A 23,499-nucleotide genomic window follows, 5' to 3' on the forward strand; every position below is an offset into this window, starting at 1 on the left:
ATTTCATTAACTGATATAGATATAAGTAAGTTAGTCTACAATATTTTTTCTTGACAGAAAAAAAAAGAGATGACAATTGATATTTTTTTAGTTCAACAATTATGAAATAGATAATCGAATCATCGACCTCTAGAATGATAATAGGCAAAGTTTTTAAAAACAATTCAAACAATTATGAATATGGGAGATTAAGCCATCGACTTTAAGGTGATATAGATATCCTATCTACTTGAGATATACTCAAGGCTTAGGTTGACATGTAGTTGAAAATTTATATCATATATTAAAAAGGATAAAAAAATATTTGATTTTTTTTTCTTGTGTAGAAATACTGATTTAGTTTCCCAACTTTCACATAAGATGATTTAGTCATTGTAATTTTAAACTGAAAAGGATTTAATCCTTACCATGAAAACTTCCATCAAATGAATTGTCCACGAATAATTTAACGATCTAGCCGAGTGAAAAACTCCATTATATATGAACAAGATAATTAACAGTGAGCAACTAAATTATTGTAAATTTTTAAACTACTTAATACTAAATTGCTTAGAGAAAATGATGAAACTTTTTAATTATAGAGAAAAAATAAGCATTTGATGTTGTTTATAAAGTTGTCGAGAGAGGTTTTTTTTTTTTTTTTGGAATCAAGCTGTCACGTGTCCGAATTCAACGAAAAATCGATTAAAAAAAAGTATGTGCCAATAAGAGTTTGCAATGATTTGTAAAAGTTTTTGTAATGAAAATTAAATAATTTTAAATAATAATGAATACGACAGTTAAAAGATCTAGAAATCTACATCTCACGTTTGGTTTACTCGATAACAATAATAATAAATTTTTGTTGAAAGATTGAAATAATTATCATTAATACTTTTTTTCAGTACAATCATTAATACTTTTTAATACTCTACATTTATGTGTTCAAAAAATACATATATACTCTACATTTCTAACGTATTTCCTAATTTATTGATTGAAAATTTTAGTGGGTCTTATTTAAAAATTGAATTTTTCTACTCGATTTAATAAAAACAATGGCAAATTACATTTTTAGTCTAAAAGGTTTGGAGTACACATCTATGGTCTCACGAGAAATAGTTTTAAATGGTGCCCTAATCTCGTTTGACTTTAGTTAACTCTAACAAAAATTAAGTTGGTAAAACTAAAATTAAGTTGATGTGGATATTAAGTTTCTGATTTTACTTGCACTAGGTCAAATATAACTTTAATATTATTTCTTTCATAACTGAATTAAGAGGTGACATTTTTTCTCATTCTTCTCCCCCTTCATCTCCTTTGATGAACCACGTCGTTGTTGCCTCCCATCTCTCCTGGACTACCATCACCTTCCACCTCTCGCTAGTCATCGTCGCTTCTCATCTCTCGTTGGTCATTGTTGCCTCCTAATCGTTGATTGTCATTGCCGCCATCTTTAGAGGACAAAACCCTTCAGAACGAAGGATTGAACCGTCATTTCAAAATGGTGTTTTGGATATTTAATGTTTAGACAAAAATGTCACAAAATTTCACAAGGAACATATGAATAACTAAATCTAGAGCGTTTGCTACACCACTTCAAATGCCGTGAAGGATAGAAAGACAATCAACAATTCATGACACCGCGAGGAATGAACACGATGAATGCAGAGATTTTCATTCAAAATTTGGAAGTCATTCCAGACCTTCAAGATTTGGAGCAACCTTTGGAATGAAGGAATGGATTTCGTTCTTCGAAGATGGGAGACAACCGATGACTAAAGACATGAGAGGTAATAACAACGTGGTTTGCTAAAGGAAGGGAAGAAGAAGAGGAAAGGTGAAGGAGGAAAATTGGCTTCGTAGTATGGTCACCACACAAATAATATTAAGTTAATTTAGTTTGCCTAGTAAGCAAAGTAGAATCATAAACTTAATACACATCCCAACTAGTCAACCAACAGTCAAAGGAGTTCAAAAACCATTTAGAATAATTTCTCAAACCATACAAATCAAAAGTATCCCAAGAACAAACAGACATTTACTACGAATTTCAAAAATCCAAAAGTATATTTTGCTAAAAAAACAATACATTTTAAAATTGCAGGTGACATCGCACATGCGATGTCAATTTCGTCTTTATTGTTTTCTTTTTTTCGTTGATATTTTTGTCGTTTATTCTTTACTTGTTAAAAAAATTTAAAAACAGAAAAAACAAAATATACTAAAGGGATGGCCTTTTTGTTTTTAAGTTTATAATTTAAAAGTTATACTCATTTTTTTTCTTTAGAATTTTATTAGTAAGATTTTCCCCTCTTAAAATATATTTGAACTTTTTTAGTTAAAATTATATTTTTAAATTTGACTTTTAAAATAGATTAAAAAAAATAATAGTGTCTAATTAAAGACAAACGCTTTCTTATAAGTTAGTGGTATAATATTCTAATAATCAAGTCTTTTTTTAGTACAATGTGTAGGAGTGATAATTTGAGATTTGAATTCACAACTTCTTGATCGAGATAATGTCTTAATCGGTTGAGTTATGATGTGATTTAATCAAAGCCAATTTCATTCCTAAATTCATAAGAGATATTTTAATCTTTGATGTCTAAAAAATAGCCCAAATTGATTTTTTGAAACATTTATTACGTAATAATTAATACAAAAGAAAAGAAAATCTAACCAAACATATATATAAGTGACAATGTTGACATTATGCATAAAATAGACAATATTATACTACCGTGGAGATACTTAGTCTTGTAATAACGGTATTTAAATTGAAAATGAAAAGCATAGTAGTAAAGGCAATTCTTCGGACTATATATATTTAAATAGTCTAAAATAGACTAATAGTATTTTAATCTCTAATTTAAGTTAAACAAATATACCAAATCATAGATGGTATAAATCAGTGATGAATCATGTATCAAAAGAAGATAAATGAGAAGGGATCATCTAAACGTATAAACTCTCTCTCTCTGTAATTTTACAGAATTTTTGGTACAAAAACCCCAGTTGAAATTTTCCAACTCCCAAGGCAACAATTTCCACTCTCTCTAAGTCTCAACCCAACTCCATTTCAAACTTACAAACACAAACATTTGTATCAGTAGAGATGAAAGATAAGGCTTTTTTTTCTTACCATATTCTTTAGCAACAGACTTTCAATGGCGGATCAAGAGACCTTCTCCTTGAAATTTCATTCAATTTCATCACGAAACACCCTGCGGTTGTCAGCACCACCGCCAGAATCCGACCTCCGAGCAGCCCGCCAAGAACAACCACAACCAGAATCGGGTAATTCAAACTCCCTTCTCTTTCGATCTCCTGAATTTTACACGACTCTGCAGCTTCCATGGCCTGCCATTGAGGTTTTCCGTTTTCTTTTTCCTCTTTGCACAGAATGCTTCTGATTTCTCCATCTTGTTCTTGTTCTAGGTTTTCATCTTCTTCTATGTTTACTTGCTCTTCAATCGGCGCTTTATCGGCTTCCAAATGATTGAATCTGTCACTTCTAAATTCCAACTCCTTCTCTCTATTCTGGTTCTCGATCGCTCTACCGACTGATTTCCTTCGCACGAGTTTCTCGAGCATCCTCCGATTCAGTCTCCCTCGTGTTCCGCGTTGATTTCCACACACCAGAAGCTCGGTTCCAACCTTTTTTTCCTTCTCATCCACAAGAAAACCGATATGGTGTGTCTCATCTTCAATTCCATTAGGTGTCTCACTGGCGTTGACGTCCGATTCCACGAGTTGGATCTCTCCGACGGAAGAACTCAACTCAAGTGATTCATTCGGAAAACAATATTCTCTTCCGCGCGAGACTTTCGGAATCGATACTTCTTGGCGATTTCCCGAGTTTTCAACAATCCAGAGATGCATCAGTACCTTGTGGATGAAGGATCTCAGAGCAGCCTCGCCATTCGCGCACGGTTTCAAGAAGCGAACCGCGCGTTTACCGACGAATTCCAGAACTAAAAGCAGAGAAGCAGAGAGAGTAACCCCTACCACAAGCTTCTTCGTGCTCAAGGCCAAAACCGCAACCAGAAACATCTTCACCGCAACCATACAGACGCTATCACCGGCCGCGGCACCGCCACCGACAACGCACGTCTCAGTCCGATTCCGGACCGATTCGCATACACGATCGCCAACTACTCGCGCTTCGTCCAAGATTTTCAAATCATCAATTTCTAGATTTTCACGCCGTAAGCAAGCAGTAGGATTCATTTGCGGAGGAGGCGACGTAGGAGAAGAAGATAGTTGAGCAATTGAGTCGTGAATTTCCGTCTTCGATTTCTTCTTCTTCGACTTCCTTCTGGCCGAGTGCTTCCTCAATCGATCCCGGTGCTTGACGAAGAGATCAACAATAGAGGTCGGAAATCCGGTCTCCACAACAAGCGAACCGCCGGGCTTCGGCGACTGGAGGTCGGCGACGATTCGGGAAATCCGAGAAGCCCTCGCCGTCTTCCATGGAAGAAGGGGCATGATTCGAGAACAAGAAGCGAAAAATTAGAAATCCGTCAGGGGAATTGAACGGCGAATCGGCGAGAAAACGAGGGCAAGAAATTCCAAGAAAAAACAGCGACTGTTACAGAAGAAGACGGATTGATGAAATTGTCTCTTTCGAAATATCTTGACAAGAAGGGAAAATTTGGATCCTTCCCTCATATGGAGAATCGTTGGTATCCAAGATCTGACATTTTGGCACATTGGAGTCCTATTATATCTATTTTTTTATAAATATATTTTCATTCAATGTTAAAGATTTTCTAATTTCCTACGTAATTCCAATTTTTGTTAGGTTTAGTTACATTTTTATTATCGTGAACGAAAACTAAATCCGAGCCATAATTTAACACCGGTACTAAAAAAAACCAAAAAAGAATAACATTTTTCCTTTTGAATTTAGCATTCATTGTATTACTATTTTTTAATAAATATTGTATTATTATTTATTGATAGTTGATGTCATTTTTATATGATGCCCACGTGACAAATAATAAATGATATTAATATCTCCATCCATAATTACAATATGCTCGCTTTGGCCTACTAAGACGATTTAAGAATCTTTTCCACGATTGTTGTATAAAAAAACATTACTCGGACAGAGAAAAGTTTACCGTAATTTATTTAAATCAACAGCTTCAAATTTATTAAACTGAAATCAAATAATGTCTAAAAAGGTTTGCATAAACATTTACTTAAAAGCGTGACAAATGTAAACTTATTAAATGATTATTTTTATTTTTCTTAAGAAAAAAGCGACGTCTAAATTGAAAAAAAGGCCTATATTAATCTCTCACAAGGAATCACGCTACATAATACATATTATATGAAATTATGAATTATGATAACGGCTCTTTGCATGGGCTGAGCTGAATATGGGCCACTTCACCGGCCCAAATGAAAATAGCCCAGAATAGAAACGAACTCTTGGGCCCAAATGGAAAAGGCCCACAAAACTGAGCGCCGAAGCAAACACCGAAATAATCGAAGGTAAGCGAGTTGTTGGGTTTTTTCTTCTTCTTGTTGCACGCAGCGAGTTGTTCGAACTGCAATAAACGCCTCCACTCTTTTAGCTTTCTCATGTTGCTTCGGGATTTAACAAAGCTGAACTTTCTTGGCAATGAAATGGAGGCATGGCCGTAGTCTCTTCCAAATAGCACCGCGTCAATTCCTTCGAACGCTCGCCCATCAGTCAGGTCCCAAATGTTCAACCCCACTTGTGAATTTAACCGAAAAGCTCCACAATCGACTCAACCAAAACGCTGAGCGGAAATATTCTGAAAAGGGGCAGGTGATTCTCACTAATGAGCTTGTGCACACCACTCTGTTGAATTGTCCTTCTGATTTGGTCGCTTTGAGCTTCTTCCTGTGGTGTGCTAAACAGCCTGATTTCTTCCACAGCGCCACGGCGTTTGATTACATGGTGGGTGTGGTTTCCCGCCTCATGAAACGCTATGAAACGGTTAATGGGGTTGTTGGGGGATTGGAGAGTGTGGGGAATGTCACTAAGGCACAGACGTTCTTGCTTCTTCTAAGGATTTATTGGCGTGGAGGAATGTACGAGTTGGTTTTTGAAGCATTTGACCAAATGGGTCACTGTGGATTTACACCAAACACGTTTGCTCGTAATGTGATTGTGGATGTATTGTTTAAAGTTGGACGTGCTGATGTTGCTTTGAAGGTCTTTAAAGAGACTCCCCTGCCTAACTTTTTGACATTCAATATTGTTTTGTGTAATTTATCCAAGATTAAGGATTTTGTAGGTATTGGGGATGCTGTTAGACGTATGTTGAGAATGGGGTATTATCCTAATCCTGGGACATTTGAAGGGGTTTTGAATTGCTTTTGCAAATTGGGTAGGCTGGCAGAGGCATATCAAGTGTTGGGTATAATGACAACTCTTGGAATATCCATGTCTGTAAACATTTGGACTATAATAGTTGATGGGTTCTGCCGATTGCACAGAACTGCTGATGCTTCATCTCTAGTGAAGAAGATGAAAAGAACTGGTTGTTTTCCAAACATTGTGACGTATACTACTCTGATCAAGGCATATCTGGAGGCACAACTGTTTAGTGATGCATCTAGTGTTTTGAGCATTATTGAATCAGAAGGGCATTCCCCCGACCGGGTTCTTTATAATGTATTGATTGATAGTCTTGCTAAGATTGGGAGATACGATAAAGCTCTTAGTATTTTCCTTAGTTTGGATAAACAAAATATATATCCAGATTCTTATACCTTTAGTTCGTTGTTGAATGTCATATGTCTATCCAAAATGTTTTTCCTTCTACCCAAGTTAGTTGATGGATTTTTTGTAGAAGCTGACTTGGTGGCATGTAACTCTCTGCTAAATTATCTCAGTAAGGCTGGATTTCCTTCACTTGCCTTGGAACTATATGATGAGATGTTGGATAAAGGTTTAATGCCAGATAAGTATAGTGTTCTTGGAGTATTAACTGGTCTTTGTGGGTCAAGAAGAATTGATGAAGCAGTTCATCTGTACAATGGTATTCTCTTGAACCATACTGGAGTTGATGCTCATATCCACACTGTAATTATAGATGGACTAATAAAAGCTGGTAAATGTCATTCAGCCATTAGAGTATTCAGGAAAACTTTATTGGAGGAAAATTCTTTGGATGTTGTATCATTTACTGTTGGCATTCGTGGGCTTCTAATGGTTAGTAGACATACAGAGGCTCTTAACTTGTATAACCATATGAAGGAGGTTGGTATAAATCCTAATGGCCATATTTGTAATTTAATGCTCTTCAATTTTTGTAAAGAAAGAAATTTGGAATCAGTGGAACAAATGCTACAAGAGATGATTGATCTGAGAATAGAAATGAGCTGCAATAATTTCGTTAGGTTATGCAACGCGATTTGTAGATCATCATACAATTCTCGTCTGGTTATTTATTTATTAATTGAGATGAGAGATTTGGGATTGTTACCTGCCAAGCTAGCTTGTAAAATATTGGTCCATAAACCCCCCAAAGTTGTGAATGTTTTTGAGAAACATCATGAATTATTGAATGGCTGTATAGAATATGGTCTATTTGGCTATACATCTGGCTCTGAAGAATATACTGATGTTTCTGCTTCTGTGGGCTGAGTTTGAATGTAGAAGAAAGTCGATTATTTTAAAATGATGGTACAGTTGCTATGTTCCGCAACCTAGAGCGTATTCTAACATGCTCCCAAACACCGTAAAGGTACTACTGCTGAATTCTTCATTTTACATTCTGTCAAACATTTTCTATTTCAACTATGAATTATTACTGCTCCGGATTTCAGATATTTATGCAATAATTGATACAACCCAGAACAGAAATTATTTCCCTTTCCTTGAACTGGTATTTATAATGATTTTGGTTTTTCATTTTTAGTTTTCTTCACTATATTCATAATCTTTTTTAGGTACCATCCTTATCTTTTCACTCTATACTGTTTACATAACAATTTGAAACTCCATAAGATTGAGAACCTGATCTGGCTGCAGATTGCATCAGTTCTTGGTGCACAGATACGAAAAGTTTATGATGGCCTTCGTCGTTGTCATCTAAGCCCTCGCCATCTGATTCTACCTCTAATAGAAGGTTCGATCCTATGGAATTTACTTCACGAAATCTTCCCAGTCCAATCTCTAATGTTAAAGTTGATGTTTATTTACCATTTTCTGAAAGAATGTTATCGGCTTGAGATAGTTGACATTGATTTTTGCTTAACCATCGCATTACACATTTCTTCTCATTGTGGCATATAATTTTTCTTCTCATAGGGGCTTTCCTTCTTTTGCACGAACCATGGAGTAATTTGATAGGTCATTTTTGTGCCCTAATGTCATTGAAAAGGTATATATAAAACTTGCCATTCTGTGTTTAATTATTTCAAGAGATGATAGTTTCTCTTTTACTATTTTTTATCTTTCACTATGAAAGCTTGATCATTGAACAATTCTTTTTCTATATCTAGTCTTCCTTTTCTCTCAGTTTGGATTTAGAGTAGCATAAAGAAAGGTCCTTTGGGTTGATTATCATTTCTGTAGCTGGGGTAAATTTTGTTTCTTTCAATACTTACCGTTTAGATTTTCTGTAACTTCCTTGGCTCGGGACACGGCTTTATTCCTTTCTCTCTCTCTCTCTGGGTAATTTTATGCTACCTTTGATTTTTTCTTATAAAAGAAAGCGATTTCTCTTATTCTTTGCATTTCTTATTGCAGCTTTTTATTCAAAGGTGTCAGTTCTATCTGTTTGTTCTGTTTCAAGTGTTGGGGGTTCTATAAAGGACAGGTAGCCGGAATCGTGGCAATGAAATCTCGATACTGTATGATTCTGTGTTTTACTTGCATCAGGGCAAAGACCTCAGATTTTGCAGCAGAGGACGATGAGCCTGCCCGAGTGTTATCACTCCATTATATTTCCATTCTCGGTATGATTCTGTCTATTATAGAGTAGATGAAGTTGACTATTTCAATTTCATTTCAGGAATAGAATAAAAAAGGAGCTTGTTTTACAACCGCAAAATCAACACTCCAACAAAGTTTAGAAAAGGAATCCAAATACCTCACTTTCTCCAAACTGGTGTCTGTTGTGCAATATATAGATGATGAGGAGCAAGAATCTTATTCCCCTCCACCGGAACTAATCCATAACCAGTTGGTGAAACTTTATGAACCCTGTTTTATTTCCTATTGTGGCCCCCAGCTACCATTTGGATATATGTCTTTTTTTTTTCCAATTTTAGGTGGGTCATATTCCTCATAGCTTCAAAAGGAAGCCTAAAATTCTGAGGCAATATATATGTAAGATTCTCTTTGAAAATTCGCACTTTTCCAAACCTAGAAACAAACTGAATTCTAGGATTTATCCTTGCGTTAAATACGTGGAAATTATAGGAAAGGACCTGTATACCCCAGGTCAACCTAGCTTTGATTTTGCAGCGGAGGACTTTGGTTTGGTTTGTGAGTCAAAGACTCTTTATCTAAAACAGTATCTCTAAGAGAGAGAAGTCTTTCTAAGAAACGATTTATCTGAATCTAGATTTTTTTTTTGTTTGAAATCAAGCCTTTTATTGAGGTTAATATTATTCCCCAAAAATCACTTAAAATCTGCAGAAAAACTTGTAGAGATGTCCCTGGTTTTACATTGTCTAATATATGAGCCTCATTGTCTGATAAATGAAATTTTGTTTTAGAATGGGAGATGGAGCTGCTGCCAGGCTCTGGAAAGGCTGTTCTTGTGGCTTTGAAACAGACCCTCGATCAATGGCCTTATTTGTCGTCAAGCTCGAAACAAAGGGCTTTCGAAGATCGTTGGAAGAACGGGTTCGTGTGGTGGAGCTTAGATTTGAGAGACCCTTGCTTGACAACGAATCAAAGGAATGGGTGAATCAAGGCATCAGACTGAAGTTTAGACAAGATTTGTAGGCCCCTGTTTTCTGTGTTGGCCCTGTTTCGGTTCTTTCGTATTCTTTCGATGAAAGCTCAGTTTCTCGATTAAAAAAAAAAAGTGTTCGAATAAAGATTCTATAATTTGGAGGCTGAAGAATGAGATGTGGTTTTTCTTGTTAAATCTCATTTTGAGCTTCTTAATAGTGAAAAATTCATCTAAAGTTCAAATGTAAAAGTTTAAAAGGTTTTGTCCTTCTGGGAAGTAAAATACTTGGGCTCATTGATGGAGCCTCAGAGAAAAAACTTGGAATAACTCTTTCTTAAATTTTGAATTCCTGAAAAAAAAAACTCTCAAATCATTTTGTTCCACTTTAAAAAATTTTCATTTCTGTCCTTCAACTTTTATTTTATTTTATCTATGTATTTCTTAAAACATCCATGATCTCCAAATTTATTATTAGGTTAAAAAAATATTAATTTACCGATATTTCTTAGTATTATATGATAATTCATATAACATTAAAGTCTAAACACATACAATTCTTACTCATATAAATTTTCTTTTGATTTTATTTTTCAAAATTAAATTTTGTGAGGTTGAAAATCCACAGAATTTTCACTCAATATTTTCTTTCCATTTTTTTTTTTTTGGAGATGATAGCTAATTAAGAGGATAAATGTAGGGTCGAGGTTAGAAAATTCGTACTTCTAGTCTCACCCAATTGATACAATTTACTATTCTCGAAAAAAAAGTTCAATTATCATATAGTTTTTTTGTTCACTATATTTCTCGACATGAATAATTACATATGCATCGAAATAAAGAAGCAACCAAACATGACAACATTTATTCCTTTCTCCACTTAATCTTGTGTACCAAAAATACTTCAAAATTTTAGATATATGCATTTGAGAATTGTTTCAAAATAATTATCTGTTTTCTAAACCAAGGTTTCACTGAACTATGTTTATATAATTTTTTTCTTATGGTTGTTTTATTTTTATTTTATTTTTATGTGTTTAACATATGATATATTTTAAATATATGATATTTAGAAAAAAAAAACACAGATTCATCAATATGCACAATAGTATTACCTATCCGTCAAAATTTCAAATTAAAACTTAATTTTTTAAACAAAACCTAACGATCAAGATGCAGAGTACAAAATAGGAAAATAAAACTTTTTTTTTTCATATTTATTTTTCCCAAATGTGTCAATATGATAATGACATTCATAAAATTATAAAGTTTTTTTTTCTCTCAAAAAAAAAAAAAACTAAAAGAGTTGTTTGAGAGTTAAAAGACCCCCACCCTCATTGGAATGCCAATTGGCAATTCCTTGTGTTTGAAGCAATTGATTCAAATTCTTCCTATTAAAAGTGAAACCAAAATGATATAATCTCAACTTCCAAGAAAAGAAAGCAAAGTAAAATATGTTAATGATTGCCATTCATAATTTTCCAAAAAAAAAAAAAAAAAATCTATTTTTTAATCATGTCATTATCATATGTTTTAGTTTTCTTTATCCATCTCAAATAATTGATGATTTTTGGTTATTATTATTATTTTTTCATTATGTTCAAAATAGTTGTTATATGCCCTTTGATAAAGTTTTTTCTAATGAAGAAAATGTGGAAAATTTTTGTTGTTATTTAAAAAAAAATACTAATTTTGTTAATCACCAAATGGATTGTTAGGAAATAAAGAAATGGTTGATTTTTATTTCTTGACTAAATAGAATTAATTTGCTTGGTCATATTTTTTTAAATATCATAAATGGCACTTGTGAGAGGTGGCTATACGTATAAATAATCATATTCAAGTTGATCTTCATCGTAAGTCAGGTAAGCTTCTATTGTTTTGTTTAACATAGGTCTACTTAACTGGATTATTTGTTCAATTAATATTACTATTTTGCGAAGAAATCGAAAAATACAATTAGCAACATGAAATTTTATCATTATGATATCTTCATACCTCATGTCTTATAAGCTATTAGCGAGATTGGCTCAAAATTAGAACAAATCTGCCACTAGACAGGTAGGTTTCAGCACGACAACATTTCAATTATTAACTTTGTGAGACTCGTATCCTTAGACTATGTTCTATGTTGATACTCTTTTTTCTTTCCTCCTCTCATAATATTATCGCATTTTACTCAATCTGACACAACCACCATAATTAAAAATAAAAAATAAAAATAATTTGGTTGTTAATTGATTTTAGAAAGAATATTTTACGACTTACGATCCAACTAATGCCCTTTAGTATCCAAAACGATCCAAATTTAAGGAAAAAAAAAGTAAATATTAAAAAGGTATCTTTATAAGTAGTTTTTAAAAGATACAAAAGAAAGTGATACATTTTTTACAATTTTTCTAAAGACAAAGATCTTACACCATTTCAAAATCATAATCATGATTCCCACAACTTCATTTTCTTCTTACTCACATAAAAAGATTCATTATTTATAATTTATGGTAAATCTTAACAAAATCTTTTCTTTTTAATAAAAATACAAAAACATTACAAAACCTAATACTTCTTTATTAACACAGACAAAACACGACACGTCCAATTAGATTAATTCTTGTGAGTAAGCATGATGTGACAACAAAATCAAACAACTTAGTCAACATTTTATTAACGATAAAGATTAAACAGAACCATAATCTAAAATTTAAGGACATAGTTGAAAATTTTTAAATTACTAGAGTAAAATAAAGAAGGTATTTTGATATTTGGCTTGCAATGAAAGGCATGACCATAATGTATGTGTATAATAATGTAGCTGACACAACACTTGAACAAAACCCAATTTTAATTTCAACTTTATTTTATTTTTAATAATAACTTTTTGGGGTTCAGATCACATGTCTCTTTCCATTACAACTCACTCTCTACCAATCATCCCATACATCTTTTCAAATATTTAAATCAACTTTTAATTTCTAAAACCCCCCTTTTAATTTAGTTTCCTTTTTTCTTTTTCCACCTCTAAAATTTTGAAATTTATTTTTAAAGAGAAATATATTTTATATAATTCAAAAATATCAATGTTTGATTGGTTGCAATTTTGGCCACACCCGTTTCAATTATTATCTTAAATATCTTAAGGATACTTCAGGTCAACATTACTCAATTCATTAAACATCTATTTCCAATTAAAAAGTCGTGAGTTTGAAACCTTAATTCACATATTGTACTAAAAAAAATTGATAGAAGGTGGTTAATTCTAAATTTTCTCGAAACTTTGATAAGTAAATCAATTTTACACCCTCCATTATAATTTCTATTTGAAAATCGTCGATAAACAAGTCTCACGTGTGTGCGTAGACCTCTTTAAATGCAAGATTAACGAAATATTAGAGAGTTTGTAGCGGAACGGCTTTCATAAGGAAAAACATAGGGAAAAAGAAGAGAAGAAAAAAAAAAGAGTCGACCATATTGATTAGAGTTGCAGTTGTCCACTTGATTATAACGTTTTTTTCTAATATTTCGTAAATTTGCATTTAAAGAAATCTATATATATATATGATAATTGTTTATTAACGGTTTTCAAACAAGATGTAAATCGATTCATCTATCAAAGTTTAAGTTTTAATTAATACCATTATTAGTTAAGAGTTTTAATTAATATTCAACATACATATGATAGTTTAGGGGTATAAATTAATTTTTATCCTTTTAAAAAAAATAAAGTACAGTTTCAGCGTTTAAAGTTTATTCATATTTGTTCGTCGTTTTCATGTTTAGAAACTATTGATTATAACTGCAGATATTAATTAATAATAAAACACATCATATCAATTTTCCTTGATTTTCTATTCACGGTAATTAAGGATTAACTTTAGAATATAATATTATTAACACCTTTTTTTTTTAACTTAGAATTTTATTAACACTTGAGGAGACCTAGAATATAATTTTTCAATTTAAAGCCCAAATTAAAAATGGGCACAAATTTTGGGACCAAAATTATATTTCAATATTTTCAAATTTACTAATTTACTTATTTATTTATGGATATAAATACTATTTTAGTTATTTTACACTCAATTTTGCTTTATTTGATTACTCTACTTAATATAATATATATTTTGGTACATGCTTTTTTAATTTTTTTCATTTTAATCTACATACTTTCAAAATTTTCATTTAGTCCCTATATTTTTAAAAAATGAATATTTTGATATCTATTTGTTAAATTTTAATACAAACGAATCCTCTAATAAAATTTATTACTACAGTAAATAAATTTATTGAATTAATGTGGTACTAAAATTTTTAATCTAAATAATTGAGATGAGTAAAAAATGATAGGTCAAAATAGTTAGATACCATTTGAAAGTACAACGATCATTACGAAATAAAATTATGCAATCACTGAAATAACTCTTGGAAAGTAGACGTATCAAAATGATAAAAGTAAATATTTAAACATTATTTGTTTTTAGGTAATAAAATGGGAAATAGAGAGAGAATGAAGAGAGAGGGAGGATTGGGTTTGATTAGTTATTTTTGCAGAAAAGCCCATGAAATTCGCGTTAATACTTAACAACCAACGATAAATACCCCGACATCCCTGTTTCTCCCTCCACCCTCTCCATTCCATTGCTTCTGTTCTGCAACAAAATCCAATTCTCTCTCCAATTTCCCTCTGTAGATCTCCTCGTTTTCTGTTTGTTTCCCGGGAAAAAAAAATTCAAAGATGAGAGAAATCCTCCACATCCAGGGCGGCCAATGCGGCAACCAGATCGGCGCCAAGTTCTGGGAGGTCATCTGCGACGAACATGGCATTGACCACACCGGTAAGTATAGCGGCGACTCTGAGCTTCAGCTCGAGCGGATTAACGTTTATTACAATGAGGCCAGCGGCGGCAGGTACGTTCCCCGCGCTGTTCTTATGGATCTCGAGCCTGGAACCATGGATTCCGTCAGATCCGGACCCTATGGCCAGATCTTCCGTCCCGATAATTTCGTTTTTGGCCAATCCGGGGCTGGCAACAATTGGGCCAAAGGACATTACACCGAAGGAGCTGAGCTCATCGATTCTGTTCTCGACGTTGTCAGGAAGGAGGCGGAGAATTGTGATTGCTTGCAAGGTAATGGATTTTTTTTTTTTTTGAACAGTTGGTTTTGGTCTCCAATTTCGCGCGCTCGCTTCGTTTTTCTCATTTGGTCCCTTTTGTGTTTCTTTGTTTGTTTTTTTTATCGATCTGTGTGCCAGAATTCTAGTTTTATTTACTTTTTCGTTGAAATTCTACCCTATGTCTTCGTAACGGCCCGATTCGGTTCTTTAATTTAGCCTTTGGTGTTTGGAATTTTGGTTTCAAGTATCTTTTGTCCTGACTGCTAATTGCCTAATTTTGTATGTTTTTATTGAGCTTGCTTCTCAAATTAGCTTCTTTTATCTTAGTGGTCTGCGTTCAGTTGAGCTTCTGATATCACGTGCACTATATATTCCCCCGTATTTCTCTTACCCTCAGCATTTATATATATGGAATTTGTGAAACCATGGTTTTAGCTTTGTTTTCGATTCTATTCTCTCTGGATCTGATCGTACTGAAAGGACTATCAGGTTTACAGGTCCAGGGAATTTCTCCATTTTCATCCCCTACATAGTTTGTAATTGTATAAACTGGTTTATCAATTTTGATGCCGTGGGTAATCTTATCTCTTCCTTTTAGTACATATATGTGCTGTTTATTTGTACTATTGACTCTGTTCATCCTTTCTTTTGGAATTGACCAACATGGGGGTACACTATGTTCACAAATGATCCATCATTTTGAAACTTCTGCGTCTAAGAGGATTTTGTAACCCTTTCTTGTGGCGTGGAAAATCCTAGATTATCTCATGCTAATTTATAGAGAGCGTAGGCTTGTTTCAGCACTCTAATTTTTCTTGGGGATGATTGGGGAGATGTGATTAGGTAGATGGGAAATGCTTTCATGCTTAAAAACTGTGTGAGGATCAATGTGTACCCTGATTCTTCTCATATCTTGTCATTCTTTTAAATCTTTGATGTGTCATCTCTCTTTCTTTCTCTCTGCCATATGCATGTGCGTACGAGCACAAACAGAGCTTGCTGACAATGGCTAACTACTTTTTTCCTTCTCATTATACAGGATTCCAAGTATGTCATTCTTTGGGTGGAGGTACTGGTTCTGGAATGGGAACACTTCTGATTTCAAAGATCAGGGAGGAGTACCCAGATCGCATGATGTTGACATTTTCCGTATTTCCTTCTCCCAAGGTTTCAGATACAGTTGTAGAACCATACAATGCCACCCTGTCTGTTCATCAGCTCGTCGAGAATGCTGATGAATGCATGGTTCTTGACAATGAAGCCCTGTATGATATTTGCTTCCGAACACTCAAGCTTGCCACTCCAACATGTAAGCGTCTATGTCCTGCAACTTATATGGAAGTCTTAAAATATTTGTTCGCATGCTCATTGTTATATAAAAAACAGTATATGGATGGGGTTTGTCTCTGAAGTGCTGATATGGTTTACCAAATAGTTATAATACCTCTGCGTTTCCCATGGCTGTACTGTGCAATAGCACAAAAATGGTTGTTTTCAAGTCCCAAATTCCGATCATCATTCACTATCTGTAGTTGTAGTAAATGGTTCTTTTTCCTGATTTACTTTTCCTTTTCTTCCATTTTTTCTGGTCAGAAAATACTAATAATAGTTAAAAGAGAGAAATACTTGTGGGCCAGGCATGTTGCTCACAAGTACAACCACATATTCACATGAATGCAGATGCCAAAAAGTGCTTATTCTTTTAGTACTTTTCTTCCCTTTTTATATTTACAAGGAAATGTTGAACTTATTTGTCAGATTTTTTCTTACTTGTCCAATTGTCACATTGCAGTCGGTGATCTCAACCACCTAATCTCCGCTACCATGAGTGGTGTTACTTGTTGTCTACGATTCCCTGGACAATTGAACTCTGATCTACGAAAGCTTGCCGTCAATCTCATTCCTTTCCCTCGTCTACATTTCTTTATGGTTGGTTTTGCACCCTTAACATCCAGAGGATCCCAGCAGTACCGAGCCCTTACAGTGCCCGAATTGACCCAGCAGATGTGGGACGCCAAAAACATGATGTGTGCTGCTGACCCACGTCATGGTCGGTACCTTACCGCTTCGGCCATGTTCCGTGGTAAGATGAGTACCAAAGAAGTAGACGAACAGATGATCAATGTACAAAACAAGAATTCATCCTACTTCGTCGAGTGGATACCCAACAATGTGAAGTCTAGTGTGTGTGACATCCCACCCAAGGGTCTAAAGATGGCATCGACTTTCATCGGTAACTCAACTTCCATTCAAGAGATGTTCAGGAGGGTCAGCGAGCAGTTCACAGCCATGTTCAGGCGCAAGGCCTTCTTGCATTGGTACACCGGTGAAGGAATGGACGAGATGGAGTTCACCGAGGCCGAGAGCAACATGAATGATCTGGTTGCTGAGTATCAGCAGTACCAGGACGCAACCGCCGATGAAGAATACGAAGATGAAGACGAGGAAATCCCGGCTTGAGGCGCCGTCCATGCAGCAACCTGGTTTGTCTGAAACTATAATGTTGTTGACTTTATTTTTCAGTTTGTGATGATGATATTGCAATTTGATGGTGATGTTTCCTGTTGTCCAGCAGTCTGTAGATTTTTTTACATGTTTTGAGCTGTATGGAGTGGGTGAGGGTCATGTAATATGAGAGATGGGTTTTGGATATAAAATATATCTTTGTTTGAATTAGAACGATTGATTCCTATTTGTACTCAGTAGGTGGGCATATGATGTGGAGCTTTTAAAGTTTAAGGTTTCATTGTCTTTCATCTTCATATAAGTTAAAGAAAGTTGCTAGTAGCAGTTATACTTGTTACATATTTTCTTCATCATTTATAGTCAAATATTTTGGAGATATTACTATTGACATCTTAAATTGGATGCTTTGAACTACCTTTTTCCTTTTGGACCAGAATGATAAATGAAAGGGAAATTTGTTTAGGATACAAGAAAATGACGAGCTCAACGAAGACCAATACAATCCGATAAAATTAGAATGAACGTTAAAAAACTAAAAACTCATCGACAAAGGGTTCAAGAATAGCTGAAATACACCGAAAAACTGTGGCCAACCAAATGAAGAAGGATCCGAAGGAAAAAAAACTTGAAGAACATCCTCAAGCTCCTTTATGTAGTCATTCAACAAGAGAGATTAATTTAAAATGATCCTTCTTGAAGCCTTTGAATAGCCCTTTTTAATTCTTAACCATGTAGTTTGTGTATAGATTGGCTCACCAAGCCATTTTACATAGTTCACTTCTTTCTTTTCTTTTCATTTCTTTTCTTTTCTTTTTAATTGAAGTTTCCATTTTTTTTTCTAGTGTTATTATTTTTCTAATGGTTGATTTAATCGTAGTCTGTTCTTTTTCTTATAAAAATTTTATATTATTCATAAAATATGTTTCGAGAGTCTCACAAGTTAGAGTTTTTAGCACGGATTTGATACGTGAGTTTATTTATACTAGACTATGTATTTGCTAATTAGATTGTATATATAGATTTCAAGTTACATGGAGAAATTTAAGATTTAAATCGTTGAAATTAAAATTTTAAGATCAAATTTAACTCATTTAGACAAGTAAAGTTCAATTAATCACGTCATAGCCTGAAGAAGAGGTTTATACTTGAAATGGACATGCGTGTAGAATGAAATTGAATTAAAAAAAAAAGAGAGTAGTAATTTCCTTATTTATTCATGTTTTTTTTTAATTTTTAATTATTATTATTATTTTGTTAAACTCACTTTGCAAAGTACATAGACAGAAAAATAATTTTGTTTTTGTTTCAGAGTTTTTGAATAATTTATCATTGGATGGCGTCTTCCAGAATTACATAATCCACCTTCCCAATTTTTTTTTTTATTTCTTCCATAAATTTTTATGTGAAATTCTCTCTACCTTGTTCCCATCTTTCCCAAAATATAATTTTTGCTATTTAATATTTTATATTATCACTACTAAACTCTTGCATCTATTTTATTTTAATTCTTTTACTTTCCAAATATGTCATTATACACTTTAAAAACTTTTAGCCTTCTAACGGGAGATTTGAACCTCCAACCTAAGTAGTATTTTGGCTAATTGAGCTCACGTTGGCAAAAATATTACGTGACATTATATTGACAAAGATAGTTCTTTTCTATATAAGAAGTGAGAGATTATTTACATTGATGAGCTTTCTAAGTATATTTGGAGCATGTTTGAAATCAAACGAGAGAGATAAACATCAAATAGAAGTGTATATATTAAAGTTACTATATAACTTCGTAAGGACTGCTCGATGCTTCTTAAGGACTATTGCAATATCATATCTTTTTGCCCTATCTATAGTATTTTTTAAAAAAGTACATCTATTTCATAACAAATGAGAGGAGTGGCTACCATTCATATATTATGTAAATCTAGTGATGGGATGTATTTGATTAATCTTATGGGAAGATTGTACATGTAGGGTGGAGACCATTGTTAAGCAATAATAGTGGCTCCCAAGTTGTCTTAAGATATGAAAGAATGTTTAAGAAAGAGAATGAAAGTTGTTTTTTTTTTTAATTAAATTGAACTCAATTTATTGAGCTAAAAAGAAAAAGAATGGAAATATTGGATTCCATAAGTTAGTGGTAGCCACATACAAATGGAATTGTGCGAGAAAAGGAAATACGAAAATCTTACTTTCACTTGATTGAGAAGTAAAAGAAATAATAGAAATTACGATAGAACAAGGAGTTAAAGATGGCAAATTAGAACCATTTTCGAAGCTATACTCTTCCTACCATTAACTTGTAGGAATATGATCGAATGTGAGTTGCCATAATGAATGCCTTGCTGGCTTGAGGCTAAGTGGAAATATTTGAAGGGAATGAATCATTCAATTCTTCCATTAACGATGGGTGCACGAATGACAACTCCAAATATCATATTACACCTACTTGTCATTTAGCATAATCAATAAGATCTAATTAAGGAACTTCATGTCGAGTTTACTTCACTCTACCATTATGTCATGAAATGCACTTCATTATCTTCCAAAGATTTAGCCCACTGATGAAATATGAGAGGTAATTACTTGTTAAAGTGAAGATGCATTACACGTGTCATTTTATTTTTCCTTTTGTTTTGTAACATATTTGCCACGTACTAAATCTTTATCTTATATGCGTGCCACACGATTATATAGTTAACAACTATGTTAATCCCAAAGAAAAATACATAGATTCACAATTTAAAATTCAATAACATAATAATAAAATTTTAAAAGTTTAGAACCTAAATGGACAGATTATCAAAATTCAGGAAATGAATTTATAATTTAAGCTATAGAATTTTACTCAAATCTCCACACAACTATGATATGCTCAAAGATAATCGAGCATAACCGCTAAAAATGATGAATTTTTGGCATTATGAGGCCACATGCGTAAAGCTAGTTGGGTTCATTTCATGAATGACTCCAATAAAATATGCAATAATTATGGTAAATAGTATAACAAAAATATAGAGATTTCTATTTTTTGAAATTTCATTGAAAATAGGAAATAAGTTTTCAGAAGTTATTTTCAAACTTGATTATGATGTTTAAAATGGGGATTTTAGAAAACTAGAAATGAAAAGAAAGTATGTCACAAAAGAAACTTGTTTACATATTGAAAAACAAAAAAAAAATTTTAAAAATAGATGTTATAATTCAAATGATTCTTTGTCAAGCTTCTTCTGCAAGACAACTTTTGAAAACTATGATGGAGCGATTTAAATTTATTATATAATTATCCTTTAAGGAAGAACAACTCTCCCTTTGACCATGAGAACAAACTACAAACCATGCTCACTGGTTTTTTCATCTAAGAAACAGAAATTAGTTTTTAAAAACAGGTTAAAGATACTATTTTGATCCTGTACTCTCAACTTTGATTTATTTTAGACTTTGTACTTCCAAAACGTTCGTTTTGGTTTTTGTATGGTTAAAGGGTGACTCTTTTGGTCACGTTATTTATAAAATTTTAACACAAATTCTATACGTAACGAAAATCTTTTAACATAAAATCATGGCTACATTTCAAAAAACATATTGAGTGTAACATCGTGTTGAAATAGTAATAAAAAAAGAGATAAAAATAAAATGACAAGGCCAAAACAATCACTTTTTAAAAGTATGGAGACTAAAATGTACCGAAGTTGACAGTACAGAGACAAAAATGAATATTTTAACCTACGAAACAATATTCCAAACAGCCACGAAAAGAGTAAACCATAAACAAAAAGGGTGAGAAAAATAAGAATACAGAGAGACAGATGATTATGGTTTATGAATGCAAGAGGGAGGAGGATAGGTCCACTTGTTCCCTACATGTAAGTGCGCATGGGAAAGAGCCATAACTTTGTTCCTTTATGAAAGGCAACCAAAATCAGATTTTGGGTCACTCCTATGGCCTATCTAAGCTTTCCTTTACATATTTCCTATGTCTTTCTCTAAGATGAAACTAATCACTACAGCACCCTCACGCTGACTGATTTTCAAAGCCTAAGAAGGTAAGTTTATACTTATACAGTGCTTGTGCTTCATTTTGCACCCTACTTCTCAACTTCTTCCTATAAATACCTCAGCTTCTTCGATCCTTCTCCAACAAACTTTGACAACAGTAATTTTGACTCAATCCTTGTTCTAGACTTCTAGACCCATTCTGTTCCTTGTTTCTAATGGCCGGTTATGCTTGTATTTTGGCTATTTCATTTCTAGTTTCAGCTTTCTTTGTTGCTTTGGCATCCGACCAGAGTCCTATTCTGGACTTCTGTGTAGCAGATACTGAAAGTCAAGGTATTTTTCGATCTCTCCTCTGCTTGTTTCTGGTCCTATGCTTGCCCTATTTTACATATTCTTCTGAGTTGCTAATAAAATTGATCAATCTGGAAAAGGTTTAGGAATCTTGACAAAGAACAGCTTCTTTCTTTTCTTTTTTTTTTTGAACTGGGAGCTGGAGCTTTTGCTCCCTATATCCAAGGGGGAGACATCAAGGGTTTTTGGTATTACGCTCAACGGAAGGTTCGAACTTGAGGCCTCTAAGCCAGTATTGCTAAGAGATCTCAAATCTTTGCCAACCGAACTGCCCCTTCTTGTTCCCTAAATCCTCATAAATCTCTGGCTTGGCTAAAATTTTATTGCCTGTTTTTTCCAATCGAAGTATAAGACTAATCAATTCCATTTCTGCTAATGCATCTCATTGTGTTCTTTATTCCAATGTCTGTCTAGTGAAGATAAATATTCTAACTCCCAATTTCCTTTTTCTTTCTTTCTTTCTTTTTCTTTCATACTTGCATCTTTGTCAAATTTGTGAAGTATTATCATTAAAAGCTTCCTTTCTAAGTTATCTCTATCATCATGATAAAAAAAAAATAATAATGTTTCTTAGATGCTGACCTTTTCCATGATTTCACTAGGACTTCACTAATTTTTTTTCTTTTGAATGCAATCACTAAATCATCTAATGTTGTATGCAATTGATTGCAGTGTTACTAAATGGACTGACCTGCAAAGACCCGAAGCAAGTTGTGGCCAATGACTTTTCCTTCAGCGGACTTCACCTAGCAGCTAACACATCAAATTCACTGGGATGTCATGTGACTCCAGTTACTGCATTGGAAATGCCAGGACTCAACACTCTCGGCATCTCAATCATTAGAATAGACTATGCACCGCGAGGCATCAACCCTCTGCACACACACCCCCGAGCTTCTGAGATACTGATCGTCTTGGAAGGCAGCCTTGAAGTCGGATTCATCACATCATATCCTGAAAATCGACATATAGGGAAAGTGTTGCAGAAGGGCGATGCATTTGTCTTCCCTGTTGGTCTTGTTCACTACCAGAGAAATCCAGGTCCTAACAATACAGTTGCTATTGCTGCTCTCAGCAGCCAGAACCCTGGAGTTATTATAGTTGCAAATGCAGTATTTGGGTCTACTCCAGATATTTCCAATGACATTCTAGAGAAATCTTTTCAAATGGACAAGAACTTTATTGCCTACCTTCAAACTAAGTTCTAGATTAGAAAACTAATAATCAAAATTGACATAAGAGTTGATACATGAAATTGTTCTAAAGAATCATTTACATCTGCTTGTTCAGTCGTTTGTCATATGTAGTCCATGCATTGAATTTTCCTAAAAGAAATATCATTTGCAGTTCAAGTGAATCTTCTATTTAGGCTCCAATAATATTAGCAGAATGTGAAAGTGGTTCAAGATGCAACAGCTAAGAAGATATAATAAAGAACCTGAAGAGAGCTGAGCAAGATGGGACAAGTGATGCGTCCTCTCTTCAAGAGAGACATGGAATCACAAAGCCACAACTTCATTAATTGTTCTTATGCTGGTAATTTCTGTAAGTTTATATTTGGCTTGAGAGGAATGATACGATAATTGACAATAAAGAAAAAGGCTTCGACAGTTTCTAAACTTTCTTTTGTGGCCCTTTCTTTCTTGGTGTAAACTTGTCTTTCCACAGCCTCTCTAATGAAAGGAATTTTGAAATCACTAA

The 23,499-nt window shown here is 33.6% G+C and overlaps 4 protein-coding genes across 16 annotated transcripts; 3 read left to right on the top strand and 1 right to left on the bottom strand.

Annotated features, from left to right (window-relative positions):
• Positions 1-2,881: 2,881 nt before the first annotated feature.
• Positions 2,882-4,851, bottom strand: LOC111010961 (ethylene-responsive nuclear protein / ethylene-regulated nuclear protein (ERT2)). The gene has a single exon (XM_022284557.2). The coding sequence runs from the start codon at positions 4,468-4,470 to the stop codon at positions 3,133-3,135; it is 1,338 nt and encodes a 445-aa protein (XP_022140249.1). The 5' UTR covers positions 4,471-4,851; the 3' UTR covers positions 2,882-3,132.
• A 629-nt stretch (positions 4,852-5,480) lies between these two features.
• On the top strand, positions 5,481-10,141 carry LOC111010829 (Pentatricopeptide repeat (PPR) superfamily protein). Of its 13 annotated transcripts, none has more exons than XM_088121803.1 (6): positions 5,481-7,712; positions 7,795-7,853; positions 8,000-8,096; positions 8,279-8,351; positions 8,720-8,928; positions 9,694-10,141. In XM_088121803.1, the coding sequence occupies exon 1, from the start codon at positions 5,615-5,617 to the stop codon at positions 7,610-7,612; it is 1,998 nt and encodes a 665-aa protein (XP_087977929.1). In that variant the 5' UTR covers positions 5,481-5,614; the 3' UTR covers positions 7,613-7,712; positions 7,795-7,853; positions 8,000-8,096; positions 8,279-8,351; positions 8,720-8,928; positions 9,694-10,141. The 13 variants fall into 13 exon arrangements, with proteins under 13 accessions (XP_087977929.1, XP_087977926.1, XP_087977927.1 ...); XM_088121800.1 differs by lacking the exon at positions 7,795-7,853 and adding an exon at positions 8,473-8,550; XM_088121801.1 differs by lacking the exon at positions 7,795-7,853 and adding an exon at positions 8,490-8,550.
• Positions 10,142-14,455: 4,314 nt separating this feature from the next.
• Positions 14,456-17,788, top strand: TUB9 (tubulin beta-9 chain). Its single transcript, XM_022284406.2, has 3 exons — positions 14,456-14,998; positions 16,025-16,294; positions 16,778-17,788. The coding sequence occupies exons 1-3, from the start codon at positions 14,605-14,607 to the stop codon at positions 17,443-17,445; spliced, it is 1,332 nt and encodes a 443-aa protein (XP_022140098.1). The 5' UTR covers positions 14,456-14,604; the 3' UTR covers positions 17,446-17,788.
• Positions 17,789-21,619: 3,831 nt separating this feature from the next.
• Positions 21,620-23,155, top strand: LOC111010775 (putative germin-like protein 2-2). Its single transcript, XM_022284322.2, has 2 exons — positions 21,620-21,780; positions 22,471-23,155. Exons 1-2 carry the CDS (start codon positions 21,663-21,665, stop codon positions 23,004-23,006), a joined length of 654 nt encoding a protein of 217 aa, XP_022140014.1. The 5' UTR covers positions 21,620-21,662; the 3' UTR covers positions 23,007-23,155.
• The last annotated feature ends 344 nt before the right edge of the window (positions 23,156-23,499 follow it).

The sequence above is a fragment of the Momordica charantia genome, assembly GCF_013281855.1.
Source record: "Momordica charantia cultivar OHB3-1 chromosome 3 unlocalized genomic scaffold, Mcharantia_2.0 BLBB01000003.1, whole genome shotgun sequence".
NCBI lineage: Eukaryota > Viridiplantae > Streptophyta > Magnoliopsida > Cucurbitales > Cucurbitaceae > Momordica > Momordica charantia.